The 16,744-nt window shown below is 49.5% G+C and overlaps 2 protein-coding genes across 7 annotated transcripts in view; both read left to right on the forward strand.

Annotated features, from left to right (window-relative positions):
- Unc5b (unc-5 netrin receptor B) overlaps nt 1-16,744 on the forward strand; it is a 91,418-nt gene that overhangs the window by 73,858 nt on the left and 816 nt on the right. For 2 of the 3 annotated variants that reach the window (XM_013025659.1, XM_013025660.1), the window contains 2 exons: nt 1,012-1,193; nt 2,285-5,030. In XM_013025659.1, the coding sequence (XP_012881113.1) occupies nt 1,012-1,193; nt 2,285-2,450 (348 nt within the window). In that variant the 3' untranslated portion in view covers nt 2,451-5,030. Of the gene's footprint in view, nt 1-1,011; nt 1,194-2,284; nt 5,031-16,744 lie in introns of those variants that run through there. The other variant, XR_001175417.1, reaches the window with a different exon arrangement.
- The window catches only part of Slc29a3 (solute carrier family 29 (equilibrative nucleoside transporter), member 3), a 34,117-nt gene continuing 26,623 nt past the window's right edge, over nt 9,251-16,744 (forward strand). For 2 of the 4 annotated variants that reach the window (XM_013025661.1, XM_013025663.1), the window contains exons 1-2: nt 9,251-9,289; nt 12,279-12,577. In XM_013025661.1, coding sequence (XP_012881115.1) covers nt 9,289; nt 12,279-12,577 — 300 coding nt within the window. In that variant the 5' untranslated portion in view covers nt 9,251-9,288. Of the gene's footprint in view, nt 9,290-10,715; nt 10,803-12,278; nt 12,578-16,744 lie in introns of those variants that run through there. The other 2 variants (XM_013025662.1, XM_013025664.1) reach the window with 2 other exon arrangements.

Below are 16,744 nucleotides of genomic sequence, written 5' to 3' on the forward strand. Positions count from 1 at the left end.
CTTATCAAGCATTTTTGCCTCCTCCTTTGTTTCCCCTTCCCATCCCTTCCCATCCTCCCCTCGCCCCTCCACCCAATCTTCCCCGCCGTCCCCCACCCCCACGCCGTTATATGTTATAGACCGTGATAGACAATTTGCTCCAGGAAAGTTAGAATGAGTTTGTGACTTTAAATGAGCATCACTATCCCACAATACTGTAAAATTTGGGAAATTATGTAATCACTTAATCACAATTAAAAAAAAAAAAAAACACCAGAAAACTAGAAGTGGCGCTATGGCTCAAGTGGTAGAACATGAGCCTTGAGCTGAATTGCTCAGGGACAGCTCCCAGATCTAGAGCTCAAGCCCCACGACTGACAAAAAAAAAAAAGAGAAATCATTCATGCGATTGTTTCTAATATATTTATAAGATTATGTCTTTGTTGCTTTGTATGTCCCTCCCCCGTGGTATAACCCCTGCTTTCACTGTATTTGATGTTGTTATATGTGGAGGGGAAGGGAAAAAACAAATCGTTAAAACAGGATACAAGAAGACCCATTGCAACAATAAGATGTACAAGTCATTATGTTGAAAAACGAACTTTACAACTTTGGTAGGGGGTCGGGGCCGGGGGGGAGGATGCGAAGAGATGGGAAGGGGAAACAAAGGAGGAGGCTACAATGCTTGATAAGAAATGTACTCATTATCTTGCCCATTAATTGTAACCCCTCTGTACGGTATTTTCACAATAAAAAAATATGTTTATAAAAAAAATTTTTTTAATGGGTCTAACTGGACGGAACTGTGGCTGGAGCTCCTCAGCTTCTTAATTCGAAGTCTGCATCAGTATTGAGGGGGTCTCTGCACAAGCAGAGCACTGAGACAGCCCTTGGCCTTGGCCTTGGTCAGTGAGCAGCACACCGACGAAAAGGAGAGAGGAACTTGAGCCTCCATGCTCTTGGAGACCCAGCAAAGCTGTAGGGATATGTGGCCAATGATGACATGGCTCATTCTTGCCCCTGTACTTCCAGACACCTGCTAGCTCCCTGGATGTCCTCTGCTCTGCCCCTGGCAGTGCTGTCACCACCCAGCTGGGTCCCTATGCCTTCAAGATCCCTCTGTCCATCCGCCAGAAGATCTGCAGCAGCCTTGATGCCCCCAGCTCACGGGGCAATGACTGGAGGCTGTTGGCACAGAAGCTGTCTGTGGACCGGTGAGTGTCCCGAACCACATTCCAGCCTCCTTCATCCTCAAGGTGGGCAGGCAGGGATCCTATCAATCCAGAACCAACTCTTAGCTTGGCTATGCAAGGGCCACCATTCCTGGCAGATCAGGGGCTGGTTTCTGTGCGTTGGGTCTGAGAACTCATTTATGGATGTCAGGCTCAGTCCTGGCCTGTGGATCAGGTAGGCTCTAGAAATAGGTGGGGCTTCAAAGATGGCTGAGCTGAGTTCCTACTGTAGGGGAGTTAGCAAGACATGGAAGACTAGGAAAAAGTGTGGCATGCTGGGCACCAACTTGGCAACCAATGCCAACCTGGCACCAATTCCAGTGATAATTATAGCAATGATAAGAAAATAAGAGAGACTGCTAGGCCCTGGCTTTATATGATCTTGGTTTTTATCTGCTAAATTTTTCATTGCTATGATGAATACCCAAGACAAAGTTTAAAGGAAGAAGGGCTTATTTTGGCTCACGATTTCGGAGGCTTTAGTCCATGGTTGGCTGGTTCCATTGCTGTGGGTCCAAGCTGCTTGCTTGTGGCTAGGAGCCTGTGTGGAGCTAAGCTGTTCACCTTATGGCAGACAGGAAGCAGAGAGTATAGACAGGAAAGGGCCAGGGCAAGGCCCCTGTAATCACATATAATCCCTGTAAGTGATCCACTTCCTCCAAGCCCCACTTTCCACAGTTCCACCACCTCCTAATAGTCCCCATCCATGGGGACTTGATCCATGGGTAAAGTAGCAAAGTGTCATGATGCAGTCACTCTTCTAAAAGTCCCACCTTGGAACACAGCTTGCATCAGAGACCAAACCTCCAATTGTAAACCTTTGGGAAAGAAGTGGGGCAGATACTTTATATCTATAAACAGTAACAGGAGGTAACTGAGGCTCAGAGAAGTATATTGACTTACTAGGACTACACAGCCTACAAGCAGAGATGGTGGAATTCAGACCCTGGACTCTGAGCTGCTGGGAGTGCACAGTAGACCCACTCTGTTTCCACCTTTACCCTCCCTTTCTAGGTTCCTGGGAGGTGCTGAATGCATCAGAGGAACCAATTCCCTTCTCCTTCCTTCCCCAGGTACCTGAACTACTTTGCCACCAAAGCAAGCCCCACTGGTGTGATCCTGGACCTCTGGGAAGCTTTGCAGCAGGATGACGGGGACCTCAACAGCCTGGCCTGTGCCTTGGAGGAGATGGGCAAAAGCGAGATGCTGGTGGCCATGGCCACAGATGGAGACTGTTGAGCACCTGCAACAGAGGTGCTTGGAAGAGACAGACAGGAGGTGGTGCAGGGAGGCCAAGAAAGTCTCCCCATGGGGGTGTCCAACTCTTCTGTCCTCTAGCTGACAGTTGGAGTTGCCCCTCACTTCCTCCTCCACCCCTTCCCCCTGCCTCAACCCTCAGACCACAACCAGCCTTAGCAAACCTATGTGTTCTGTTGTTGAGAGGCCTGCTGTCCCCTGGTTGGCACTGGGGAGAGGCTGAGGTCCCTGGAGCCAGTTCAGGACCAGGAGGGTGGTCTCCCTCCATGCCTGCTTCTGACCCTCCCCGCACCCTGCCCTCAGCCCTGCAACTTCTGTCGTCCTGGGAGAGGGGGATGGTTCTGTGCTCACTTCCTCTTCCATTGTGGACCCCCACTCCCCACTCCTTCAGCTTTTATACCCCTTCCCTCAATTGAAGAGTCAAGTACAAGTCAGACAACTGCTTCTCCAGTCCACAAGCAAAAAAAGGAAGAAGAAAGAGGAAGGAAGGAAGGAAGGAAGGAAGGAAGGAAGAAAGGAAGGAAGGAAGGAAGGAAGGGAGCTTCAGACACTAGTGAGGTTCAGACAACACCAAAACCATAAGGGAAAAAAACCCAGTTTCTTAGGAAACGCAAATGATTTATTATCCAGATATTTGGATAAGTCCTTTTTAAGAAAAAGAAGAAAAAAAAGAAAATGAAAAACAACAACAAAAAAGAAAACATTTTTCTTGAGTATGAGTGAATGTGCTTGGGGTTCAGGGTATGTGTTATGTGTGTGTGTGTGTGTGAGAGAGAGAGAGAGAGAGAGAGAGAGAGAAAGGAATTCTTTGCTGCTAATGGCTAATAATCTCCCAGAAATCCAGAAACTGCCCTGCCCCATTTCTCCTATCCAAGGACCTGCATGCCCCTCCCTGGGGTGGGCCTCAGAGGGCCTTAGCAACCAGCTTTGTAGCATGTATGCTCCGATATGGAGCCAGAGATGGAGCAGTGTTTCTATCTGATGTGCTCGGGCCTCTCCGTCAGCCCTCAGTAGTTCATCTTCCTTCTGTGGTCTGGGAGGTTTGAAGGGGCTTTTCTGTGTGTGTGGAGGAACAGCACTCACTGTCACCCAGCGTGTCCTGGGGTGAAAGAACAAGATGAATCCTATCTTTTGAGCTGGCTGGGGGTGGCTGGGGCCAGAATCCCACTGTAGGCACCGGGACCTCCTTAAAGGGTGCAAGGGCAAATGTCAGATTTCTTCTAGCTCAAGGTGCTGACTCCTGGCTTGTCGGGCAAGCCCTGACCAGCCAGGACATATCCTGACGTTTGAAAGTCTGGTCTCCTGATGTGGGTAAAAGTTTTAGGGCTGTAGACACAGCCACCATTTCCTGCTGTGGCCTCGGGCTCCTGGGGCTTTTCACTAGCCACTGTGGCCTGCGGTGGGGTTGGCTAGGCAGGTAAGGCCCCTCCTGGACAATGGAGAGGTTCCTTCCACTTGGGCTGCTGAGTTGCCTGCAAAAAGCCAACAGTCCTCTGTGGGCTCAGCCCAGCTGGCCACTGGTAGCACAACTGTAGGAGAGAAGTTCTATCTGACTATGGGGAAGCCTGGCCATGCTGGAACAGGCCTTTGTGGCAGTGGGCTTTGCTGGCCCACCTCCATCACAAGCTCGAAAATGCCTACTTGCAGCCTGGGATCCAAAGACAAGGAACTGAGTTCTAGCTGTGCCAACACACTGCCTTGTGATCTCAGCCTTATCACTGCCTTCTCTGGGCCACCATGTCTTTTCTATGTCTGCCACGCTGTACCATCCTATGTCCACCCTCAAGCATATCTGACTGTGCTCAGGACAGGACAGTTTCCAATGTAACTTCCAGAAACTCAGGACCTGAGCAGAGAGCCACTGGACTGGAGTCCTAGGGGGAGGGGAACACCCAGCTTGATAAGAAGAGCATTTGCTAATCCCATCACCCAGGCTGCAAGGGACCGCACCTCAGTGTCCTGAGTGGATAGAAGTCCCTTGTATCATCTGGGGAGCAGCAGCCATTTTTTGGCCAGTAGCAGCAAAGGTGCCATGAAACTGCTCTGTGTGTGTGTGTTTTGTGCCATGAGACTGTGTGTGTGTGTGTGTGTGTGTGTGTTTTGCCTCATGTACACCTGTGCTTTCCTCCTTGGGCATGTGTCCCCATCTGGGTGTGGGGGTGTAGACTCCTCGGTGCCAGGTTTGCACACCTGCCCTCCCTGAGGCCACAGGGTCAGTCAGTGTATCTCCTACGTGCCTCTCCTGCCTTCTCTTGGTGCCCAGGCTTTGGAACCCCAGCCCTGCCTGGAACAGCCAAGGACATGGGGCTCCTCATCCCTGCACAGTCCGGGGTCCTCTGGTCCCTGTCCCCCAGCTCCCAGGCAGCTGAGCCAGGCTCTGTGGGGTCAGGTGCTGGGGAGCTGGGCCATGCATATGATTATATGTCCAGGGGCTACAGAACTCTAGAGATGGCCTCAAGCCCACCTCTGTTCATTCTGTAAACTACAACCTGTAAATACCATTTAGCATTCCTATTGTAACAAGATTAATTTTTATGAAATAAATTATATTTCCTAGTCTAATAAAAAAATTCCAGGTTGTAGCCTGTTGTCTTGGCTCATAATGGCCATTGAGAATGACTGTTCTGCATACTCCAGGTGCCTGGGCATCACTCATTCAGTGGTACAGCCTCACTCCACAAAAAGGAAAAGCAGCCCAGAGAGGAAGACAGATTTCCTTGTAGTCATATAACAAGGGAAGGGCTAGGCTGAGTCTGGATCTGCTCATTAACCAGTGCTCTCCCGGCATGAGTGTGTATGCAATTGAATCCTGTGTTCAGGAGGCCAGCCTGCCAGCCTCCGAGGTAGGAGGGTGTGTCCCATAGGAGCTGAGGCTGGGGGAGGGGAGGGGTCTTCCAGAACCCTCTTCTAGGCCGTGAGAATGTCATGTAGGCATAGAGGAACAATGAACCAGGTCTACCAGGCATGGTTGTGCAGGTTTCCTGCTGAGCAATTACATGCAAGGAGGAGGGTGGCAACATTCCCATGGGTATCATAGACATGTATTCACTATGAGCTGTTTCCAGCAGGCAGTAATAAATAGTCTTGTTCTAATTAACAGCAATATTGCTGATAATTTTCCCACAGATGCAAGTATCTAGGGGTGGGGTGTGTCTAATAGGACTGTGCCTATTAAACAAGAAGGTACTGTATAACCTGAAGTAACCCCTTCTGCCTTATGGTCCCCTCTACTCTGTGGACCTTGGGCCTCCTAGTATATAGTCTGAGTGAACTATATCTCCCAGCATGCATTGCTGGGATACGCCTCCCAGGATGAACTGAGTGTGGATTACATCTTGCCTGCTGAGAGTTTTGGTTGCCAGTAAGCTTGCTGGCAACTCCCTCTTAAGGAAGGCCACATTAATTGGAGTGCCTGAAGAAATCTGTGGTGCTAGCAGCCCTGCCAGTTCTGACTTCCTGGGACCTAGAGTAGCTATCACCCAAGCCATCCTCTGGGGATACAGGCTGGACAGGAAGGCAGCTGTCTTGCCAGGGGTGCTTCAGTGGTCCCTAGTCCTATTCAGAGGTGTGTATAATTTGATGACCCTAACTTAGATTGGGGACAGTGTGAAGAGGGAGCACTTTGAGTCCTTGCTATTCCAGCAGCCCTGAGAAGCTGTTCACCCATAGCATCATTATGGGTGGCCTGAATGTCTGCCTATTCCAAGAAATTTCCCCAAAAGAGGGCCTGTGGTCCCTGGAAATCCACCAGTATTTATTGACTTGACTCAGTGATAGCATTTTGGGGTGGGGTAGCTGGAGCAGGCTGGATTTAGCGCTGAGCAGCTAAGGTGAAATAAAAACTGAGATCCCACTGTGACCTATCAGGACAAATGGCTGCCAACAGAGACAGCAGAAAAGGAGGGCCTTTCAACCACCCAGAAAGATGGCAGCCTTTATGCAGGTGTGCAGGCAGTATAAAGAGTGCAGCACCATCACAAGTACAGAGCCTCAAAGTCCAGTGTTAGATCAATGGCTGGTAGAGTCTGAGAGTGCATAGGTGTGCTCCCTATGGTGGAGTTGGCCTACAAAAGCTGGGACTCAGAATTTTTTCCATAGGTTAAAGATCAAAACGAAAGTCTCACAGCTCCAGGCTGCTGGTGACATGAGCAAGAAAAGCAGCTTCAGCATCCAATACAGAAGTGTGCCTCAAGTCTCAGCCTGTATTGACTCCCACAGCTCTTAGCAACTGGGGCCTCCACTTTAAGGAAATTTCACAAGGTTCCACTTGCCATAAGGCACTGGTTTTCATTTACAATATCTGACATTCAGTCAAAACTTACTAGATATGTCAACATTATTTTGATTCTTCAAAATAATAATAATAGTGAAAATGGAAAGGTGAATCTGTAAGAGTTTTTGCTTTGTTTTTATTTAATTTTATTTTATTTGTGAACATACTGTACAGAGGGGTTACAATTACATGGGCAGGATAATGCGTACATTTCTTACCAAGCATTGCAGCCTCCTAAGAGTTTTTGTTTTGTTTTGTACCAGGCATTTGGATAATCTGTGAGTTTTAAAATAATGTAGTATTAAATTGTATGACAACAGTAAAACAAGGTGGAGCAGAACGTATGGAACTGAACTGTTTGCAGCTGCCTCGGAGAGTGGGGAATCTGTAATTGATATTAGAGTCTGGTTGACCATGTATGGGAAAATTAGAATCTCTAGCGAATGTTAAGCATATTAATGTGAGAAATTAATGTTTTAAATTGATCAACCAAAAGCAATGAAAAAAGAGGGAAAAAAGGAACATGGGCCAACTGTGTTAATAGAGGAACAAGCAGTAGAGTTTATTCCATCATATCTACCAATAATTATATTGTTTAAATAGACAAAAGATTCCAAGTAAAATGGATTTTTAATTTAAAAGAAAACATGTATATGCCATTTACAAGAAACACACCTTACATATAGGGATATTTGATGAAGTTAAAGAACATAAAATGGTAGATTAAGGCCAAGTGTGGGTGGGTGCTAGTAGCTTATGCCTGTAATCCTAGCTACTCAGGATGCTGAGAACTGAGTATCACAGTTCAAAGCCAGCTCAGGCAGAAAAATCTCTCATCTCCAATTAATCAACAAAAAGTTGCAAGTGGGGCTGTGGTTTAAGTGAAAGAGCACTAGCCTTGTGCACAAAAGCTCAAGGACAGTGCCTAGGCCCTGAGTTCATGCCCTAGAATTGGCACCAAAAAATAAGAAAAGAATTGGTAATGAGAAAGAAGAGTTATGAAAGAGATGTATGTCCCAGGATAAATGTTCCTTTGGAACCTTGAAAAGAAAGACCCTAGCCAGGGAGCACAGCCGTGAACATGTGCAATGACTGGATTTGGCCACAAGATGGCACCATACACTTTGTTTTTTGAAAAGTACAAATTATCCTTTTGGGATTTTCCTAAATAGAGGTTGATTATAAAATGTCAACCTCTAGAAAGTGCCAGGAAGACTTAAAGGCCTCCTTCTTTCTTCTGGACTTCCTTACCTTCATCATTCTACCTCCTCTTCCTCCTCTTCTTTCCAGTGTGTTTAAACACTTAACCATTTACAGATGGGTGCCCTCCCCCTGACAGTGCCAGCTGCCTGTGGTGACTGTCATCCCCACTGCTCAACTACGATGTCCTTTCTATCCCAAAGACAGAGTGAGGGACCCCAAGGCATATGAATGCAGCCACTTTACTCCGTGGCGCTGATGGAGGTCAGGGCAGCCTATCTTAAACCGGGACTGCAGGATGCCAGAACATGCAACCCCCCACCCCAAAGCTCCCCTTTGGCATAAGAGATTGGTGAAAAACAGAAGATACAGGAAAGGCTTGGAAACGAGATGTTGTCCTTTGTAAAGAAACTTTTTATCTGTAAAAGAAATCTTCCTTTGTAAGGAGTCTGTCCTCTGACATAAGGGCCCAAAGGGGCCCAATAGAAGGGGCCATTGAAATATAACCAACAAACCTGGCCTTTCCTGGTCCTATGACAGGCTTCCCCCACACTCCGTGTGTGTGTGTGTGTGTGTGTGTGTGTGTGTGTGTGTGTGTAGGCGCGCGCGTGCGTTTCCCAGCTCTTGTCTGACCCACATTTCCCTGAGTCCATCTGTGCTTTTCCTTAGTTTCTAACCACCACACAGCATGCTTTTCCACAACGGCTTCATCCCGTGCCTTGCCACACAATACCATCAGCTCAGAGAGACTCACACTTTCCTCCTTTGGAACATCGTTACGAGCTGTGTCTAAGTCTCCCCTTGCAATTCCTAGGACCCCCGATAAAGTCTTTTATCCTTCTGCAGGTCGAGTATGGAGTGAGCCCATGCTCCTGCGAGCTGGGATCCACAGGGGGGCGGGGGGAGGCTGGGCTCGTTGGTTGCCACTAACGGTGCCTCAAGCTGAGTCTCCCTCCACCTTAGCCTGAAAATGGATCCTGCCCTGACTTGTGGGGGCGGGAATCAAGGAGGGATGGGGCTGCAGGTCGATGGCGCTGTCTAGCCGGTCTTGAGAAGGGAGGGGAGGGGAGTTTTCCTAGGCCTCGCGGCACAGTGGCGGCTGAGATCGGAGTCGGGAGAGAGGGCGGGTCACTGCACCTGTGAGAAGAGCGCTTGCAGTTCCGGGTATCCCCAGGAGGGGGCGCCCTCGAGCACGCGGGGGAGAAGACCAAAGCGGAGAACCCGGAAGCGCTAGCGGGGGGGCGGGGCGGGGCGGGGCGGGCCCGGCCTGCGTTCTCCCCGCCCCCATCCGCCCCTTTAGCCCCAGTCGGGGAGGCCCGGAGGCGGCGGTGGTAGCTCGGCGGCGACAGTAAGTGCGGGCCGGGGCGGGCAGCGGCCGGGCCTGGCGGAAGACCAGCTCTCCCGGCCTCCCCGGAGCCTCTCGCCGTTCCCCTCCCGCGTCCCGCCTCTCTTTCCCGGCGGGCCTCCCGCTTTCTTCCTGGGCTCCACTTTCTCTGGGCAGATTCCCGCCGTCCTGCTCTTCCTGGCCCTCCTCTCCCCTCTCCCCTCCCCCGTTCTTCCTCTCCCTTTCCCCTTCCTCCTCTTTCCCCCTACCTCTCCTCGCCCACTGGAGGGGGAGGCCTTGGTGTAGACAGCGCTTCCTCCCCCATCCAGCCAGCGCAGGGGTGTCGTCTAAACTGGGGAGGGGCGTCTGTGGCTGGGGAGTGCACTGCCGCACCCCTTAGCTTTGAAGCCCCCAGACCACTCCCTCCCATGTTCCCCTGAGGACACTGGGACACCCAGGACCGTAGGGCACTTCCTGGGAGGCCCCCAAGGGGGTCTGCAGCACCTCTAATCCTAGGTCTGCCCTGCTGTGGAAGGTCGCCCCGCTCTCTGAGCCCTCAGGTAGGGGCGGGCCCGGCTGCCTCTTCTCTTTTCTTCGTCTTTCTGTTTTAATCCGAAGCTAACAGCCAGCTTTGATAAAGAGTAATAAGACTTGGCTCACTCCAGTGCCCTGGCCTGTGACCCGGGTTGAAGGAGATTCCTGTCGCTTTCAGAAGTTTGGTCAAGGCTGACCGGTCTTCAGCAAATTGGTGGAGGAACGGGATGGGCCCTCGCCCCCGCCCCCACCAGGGAGCCAGGACATCTGGGAACCCTCACTTGCTAGTGCTGTGGTGTCCTCTACGGATCGATTGTTTTTTACCCATTTTTAGCTCCAGTTTGAAGTATGGGGGCGTGGACTGCTTAGGTGGTTAAAGCTGTTCTCCGTGCTAATCAAGACTGAGAGACAGGCCAAGTGTCTGACTCTAATCCTAGCTACTTAGGGACTGAGGATCCAGCCCCAACAGGAAAGTCTGTGAGACTCCATCTCTAACCAGCAAAAAACTAGAAGTGGATCTGTGGCTCAAGCGGAAGAGCATTAGCCTTAAGAGAAAAACCTAAGGGACAGAGCCCCTGAGTTTAAGCCCCAGTGCAGGCAAAACAAAAGGAAAAAGAAAAAGACTGGGGAGGGGCCTGTTAGCTAGGGAGTTTAAAATAGACTTGCTGATGGGATGTTCTGGGGGACAGGTTAGTCAGGGACATGGGGGGGGGCAATCTTCTGGATGGACAGAGCCCATTCATTCAGCAAGTATTGATGAGGGTGCTGTACACTGTCTTTGCCTGGGCTCACAGTTCCCTGGCTGCCAAGCCTGGAAGAAGGAGGGCCTGTCTGCCCTTGGCACCAGCAGACAGTGGATGAGGCTAGTGTGAGCCCCAAACTGCTTAGCCATGCAACTCCTGTTGTCTTCTGATAGCCATGTGACCTTGGGCAAGTGACTCAGCCTTTCCAAGCCTTGGACCACTCCTCTGTGAAGTCGATTGTAGAGTAACTACCTAGCACGGTATGTTGCTGTCAAGTTTAGATGCAAAGGCATGAACACAGCTTGCATGAGCACAGGACTTGGTTCAAGCTACTGAATGAGAATCTTTGCTTGGATCTGCCACCAAAGCCTCAGTCTTCCCATCTACAGGAGGGAGCAGTAGTTCCTGCCTTGCTTAATTACAAGGAATGTGCTTGTTCTCAGATTTTGCACCCAGGGTCCCTCAAGGCAGGTCAAGGCCTCATACTCCCTGTGCTGAGTCAGGCTTCACTGCCTGTTTGATCATTTACTTGTTGGGAGGAAGCTGCTGAGGAAGGACTCCACATCCCCATAGTTCTCAGTTAAACAGCCACTGCATGTGATGCCATCTAGAACATAGAGGTAGATTGGCAGCTTACAGCCAGCCAGCTGACAAGTCCAACCAGTTGTGGCCGGGCATCATGTTGTATAGCCCCACCTCTCTGCATTATAGATAGGGAAATAGAGGCTCAGAAGCAGCTTAACTTGCCCATAGCTGTTTGGGCAATAGTTATTAGTAGCCTAGAATTTTCCAGGCCCTAGGTACCACCACAAATTGGCCATACCCAGGTGGGACCTGGTGGACAGATGGGGTCCCCAGGCAGGAGCTGTAAACCTTGGCCTAGCCAATTACCTACCTGTGACCTGCACATTGATCTGTCTTTTCACAAATGAATGGATTGGCTTACTAGAAGCAGCTCTAGGCACCTTGGATTTATATCAATTTTTTTTAAATTTGAAAGCCTTATTTTTTATTTTTGAGCAGGTAATAAACCCATATAATTCAAAATTCAAAAGGCTCAAAGCCAGTAAGTAAGCCATGAAGTTCCTGTCCCCCCACTCCTTGACCATGTCCTACTCTAGAGACTATCACTGTTAAACCTTTCCTTTTTTTCTGGCAATACTGGGGTTTGACCACTTCAGTGGCACTTTGTGTTAGGAAGGCAGGTACTCTAACACTTGAGCCACACTAGTCCTAAATTTTCTATATTCTTCCTAAGACCCCTCTTGCACATACAAGTTCATATATGTATGTGTATTCTCTCCTGCATATACCTTCACAAATAGTACATTGTATACTCTTTTTTCCATAAGAAAGGAAGAGAGTTTGGAGACTGTTTTTTGGTCAACCAGGGTCTTAATTCCTGTTTTGATGGCTGCATAGGAACATGAAAGCCCTTAGACCAGGTGTACCTTTTTGGATTGCTTACCACAGGCCCCACCATGCTGCAGTGTTTAACACCCAGCCTGCTTGGTGGCTACCTGTGTGGTCCTTGCATGGTTAAGTGACCTCTGAGGCCACTCAGAATTCTGATTGCCTGTCCTGCCTAAAGTCTGACACTTAAACCTACAGCTCTCCAATTAGGCTCTGGAGAATACATATGTAAGACCCACATTGGGTACAGTTGTTTTGTAGGATAGGTAAGTCTCCATCTGTCCCCATCCTGAGTCTTTCTGCATCTCTCCCTGTTTCCACAGTGGCTGTGGGCTCCGAGGACACCATGTATCATACTTCCAACTCCACATACAGACTAGCAAGCGGCTCCATCCAAGCCAGCCAGGACACTCTGCCAGAGAAGCTGCTGGACCACCATACCCCTGGCCTGCCCAGGCCTGAGGACCACTTCAATGGTACCTACTTGATCTTCTTCAGCCTGGGCATTGGAAGCCTTCTGCCATGGAACTTCTTTATCACTGCCAAGGAGTACTGGGCATTCAAGTTCCGCAACTCTTCCAGCCTCACCTCAGGGAAGGACCTTGAGGATTCAGACATCCTGGTAAGAATGTGCTTCACCTGTGGGGTGGGGCACCTTCCAGGGAGGTCAGGGGCATGCAGAGAATACGTGGGTTGGGAGCCATTTGGGCACATTAGAAAGAATTCTGTTTGGTCCTAGACATGCATTGTGTGCTGAAGCCTCTGGCCTCCCATGGCAGAGAAAGATAGAGATGGAGAGATATAATTCCTGCCTTCAGATTGCATGCTCTTTAGTGAGGATGGACCCAAGAATGCAGATCCCTGTTTCCAGCAGTGTCAAATAGCCCTAAGTTCGGTGTGAGTTACAAATAATTCCAAGAATAGCAGTTAAAACAAAGTAGAAGGTCATTTTTTTCTCAAGAGACAGATGGTGAGCCTAAGACTTGTATGACACTCCACAGTACCGGGAGCCCATGTGTCAATCTCATGTTCAAGGTTACCTCAGAGTTCAAGATGGTTAATGGAGATGGGCAAGTGGCTTGCATGTGTACTTCTAGCCAGTTAGGAGGCTGAGACCTGGAGTATTGAGACTCAAAGCCAGCCTGGACAGAAACATCTGTGAGACTCAAAATCACAAGTAAAGGGGCTGAGAAGGTGGCTCAGTGGTAGAGTGCTTCCCTTGCAGGCCTGAGGCCCTTGGTTCGATTCCTCAGCACCACATAGGCAAAAAGAAAAAAGCCAGAAGTGGTGCTGTGGCTCAAGTGGTAGAGTGCTAGCCTTGAGCTGAAGAGCTGAGGGACAGCGCCCAGGCCCAGAGTTCAGGCCCCACGACCGGACCCCCCCCCCAAAAAAAAAAAATCACCAGTAAAAAGCAGGGCTGGAGGTGTGGCTTAAGTGGTAGAATGCCAGCTGAGCAAGCACAAAAGCTCTTAGTTCAACCCCTGGTACTAGTCACAATAAATAAAATTTAAAACATTGCTGTTGGGGCTGAGATGTGGCCTAGTGGTATAGTGCTTGCCTACCATGCATGGGGCCCTGGGTTCAATTCCTCAGCACCACATAAACGGAAAAAGCCGAAAGTAGAGCTGTGACTCAAATGGTAGAGTGCTAGCCTTGAGCAGAAGACTCTCAGGGATAGTGCCCAGGCCCTGAGTTCAAGGCCCAGGACTGGCAAAACAAACAAACAACAACAAGTCACTATTGGAACTCCTTCCTATAGGAAGAAGGAAGTAGGAAAGGAGGAAATGTCTGTGGCTTGTAAGACCACCTCCTAGAGGTAAAACTTTGCATCTGTTTACATTGTGTTGGTCAAACTCAGCCATGTGACTATGTTAGCTACAATGAATGCTGGGAAATGTAGTTTCTTGGTGCTGTGGTTTGAATCCAAGATTAAACATATGTTAAGCACATACTCTGCTATCACTGAGCTACATCCTCAGCCTTGAATTATTTTTTAATTTAATTTTATTGTAAAAATATTGTACAGAGGGGTTACAGTTACATGAGTAAGGTAATGAGTACCTTTCTTGTTAACCAACATTGTTACCCTTTGTTCCCCCCCCCCACTATCTCTTCCTTCCCTTCTCCCCCACTCTCCCACCCAAGTTGTAAAGATCATTTCCAACATAGTGTCCTGTGAGTATCATTGTTACAATGATAAAAATAAGTCCTAGACTTATTCGCCAAGTACTCTAGCACTTGAGCTATACATGCCCTACCTCCCCACCCAGCCTTCTTGTTTCATATTTTTTGTTATTGTTGTTGGTCATGGGGGCTGAACTCTGGGCCTGGGCACTGTCCCTCAGCTCTTCAGCTCAAGGCTAGCGTTCTACCACTTGAGCCACAGTGCCACTTCTGGCTTTTTTCTGCTTATGTGGTGCTGAGGAATCAAACCCAGGGTTTCATGCATGCAAGGCAAGCACTCTACCTCTGAGCCAACTTCCTAGCCCCATATTTTGTTTTTGAAATAGGGTCTTGACTACTTTCCCTGGGCTAGCCTCAAACTTGAGGCCCTCCTGAATCTGTGTCTTGAATAGCTAGGGTCACAGGCATGAGCCACCAGGCCTGGCCTCTGAGATGTACTCTTTAAGTGCAGATTTATGGCAAAGAACCACTGCTGATACAGGAGGTTGTTTAGCTAGGGAAGACAGGGTGTGTTTGTCTATATTCTGTGGCAGTAACAAAGCACCATAGCCTTGGTAAGTTATGAAGAAAGAAAATTTAGTTTGCCTCATGATTCTGGAGGTTCAAGGTCAAGATGCCATATCTGGCGATGGCTTTTTTGCTGACAAGAGTCCTGAGGTACATTGTGTATCATATGATGATAGACAGTGAACACACAGTATGTGAGTCTTCTCTTCTTGTCTTATAAAGCTATCAGGATTCTATCCTGAGGCTCTGCCTTTATGACCTTACTTAACCCTAATCACCCCAAAAGATGCCACCTCTAAGTGCCATTGCTGGTTTAAGTTTACCCTTCTTAGTTCTTCCTGTTAATATAGGAAGCCTTGGGGGCCCCGGAAGCCATACCCAGTCTATGCAGGGGAAGGGAACCTCGAGGACAGTAGACTGGTCCCCAAGACAGAGGCTGCTGGTGTCTGTGGATTTAAAGAAACATGCTATAGGCAGAAGTCTGCCAGGATGAATGAAGGTCTCCATCCACCTCTCCGGGCTTCCCCAAGCCACACTGACCCCATCCCAGGATGAGCCCAACACAGTAGTAGGAGCATAGTAGTCTAGAGCTTTGCTGCTCCAGGTGTGGTCCTGGGGCCATGGCAATCTAGGAACTTGCTGGTAGTATTGCCCTTGGCCCAACTCAGACCCGAGACAGGGTGCCTAAGTTCCCAGGGCACAATGGGCTTCAAGGAGCTCTGGCCAGGGCATAGGTTCGGGAACCAGATCCTACCTGTTGGCTCTGGAATCTGCCCCCTCCTGACTGCCTCATTTTCTGAGTGTGTAAAGGTAGGTGCCACCTCTGATTCTTAGGCTTGTTACAATGATGTGTCCCAAGCCTGGAGGAGAGACAAGGCTTGGCACACTACTGCAGGTGTTGTATAAACCTCAGTGCCTCGGTCATTACTGGGAAGATGGCCACATGTCTGAGCTTTGTGTGGCCTGGGTCTATTTCAAGCAGAACTGGATTAGCTGGGTTGCCCTGAGGTCCACTTTTAGGTACTGCTGACTCTAGCATCCCAGCTTCAAAGGCCCCTGGCTGGCAGAGCTGGGTTGTTTGTGCACCTGTCCCACCTCCCTCTGGCCCACCCCTGCCCCCGGGCCCAGGCACCTGGGAGGGTGAGCAAGTGCACAGCCACTCTGTTTGCTAGAGAGCCTCTGTAAGGACCATCCCTTCCCAGCTGCAGGCACTTAGCATTCCAGGCCCTGCTATGATGCTTTATTGCCTCTTTCTAAGAGCTGGCAGGTGCGGATGTAGTACCTGCTGCTGCCCACAGCTCCTGGCTCTTGGCATCAGAGATGAGAGACCTGTCACCCCTGGATTCATGTGCCAGGCTTGAGAAGCAGGCATGCTGGGGTATTTCTACATTCTGTGGGCCATTTTTCTTTGCTTCATTCCTCATTGTTGTCCCCACTTTCCCCCAGTCTTCCTGACTTCCTAGCAAGATGCTGCTCATCGTGTGTCCTAAGGGCCACTCACAGGAAAGGAGGGAGAGGCAAAGGGGTTTGTTTCTCACTGCCAGCTGCCCTCAGTAGCTGAGGGTCTGCATGTTTGTCCCTTCCCATTCCTTTTAGTATTTCCCTGGGATGGATGTCATTTGGTGGGGAATTTGGCCAGTGAGAATGTTTTGTGACCACATTCCATCTCAGGCTCATTTCTTCCTGCCTGGAACAGATTGGAGGATGGGTTACAACACATCCTGCTTGTCTTGTGGACTCTATTCTCTGGAATGAGGACCTCAAACAAACCCACCACAGGCCTGAGTCAGCCCAGTGGCAAAACCATTACAGCATCAACAAGGAAGACCTGACATGAAAGACAGGCAGGTGAGCTGTAGATGAGCTGTAGGCTGTGGTTTTCTGGCCTACTGACTTCTGCCTGTGGGGCAGGGCTGCTAGGGGTGGGTGGGATGTTGTAGATGTTTCTTGGTTCTTGGATGCAAATGGCTAGGGTTGGGATTCTGTCCTTGGCATGGGGGAAAGAACCATGAAGAGTGGAAAGATAGTGTGAGTGACTGGTTAGCACAAGTGCCCATTGGGAAAAGCTAGACAGTTGGATAAGGACTCACTGACTGCA

This window comes from Dipodomys ordii, unplaced genomic scaffold (genome assembly GCF_000151885.1).
Source record: "Dipodomys ordii isolate 6190 unplaced genomic scaffold, Dord_2.0 Scaffold86, whole genome shotgun sequence".
In the NCBI taxonomy this organism is placed as follows: domain Eukaryota; kingdom Metazoa; phylum Chordata; class Mammalia; order Rodentia; family Heteromyidae; genus Dipodomys; species Dipodomys ordii.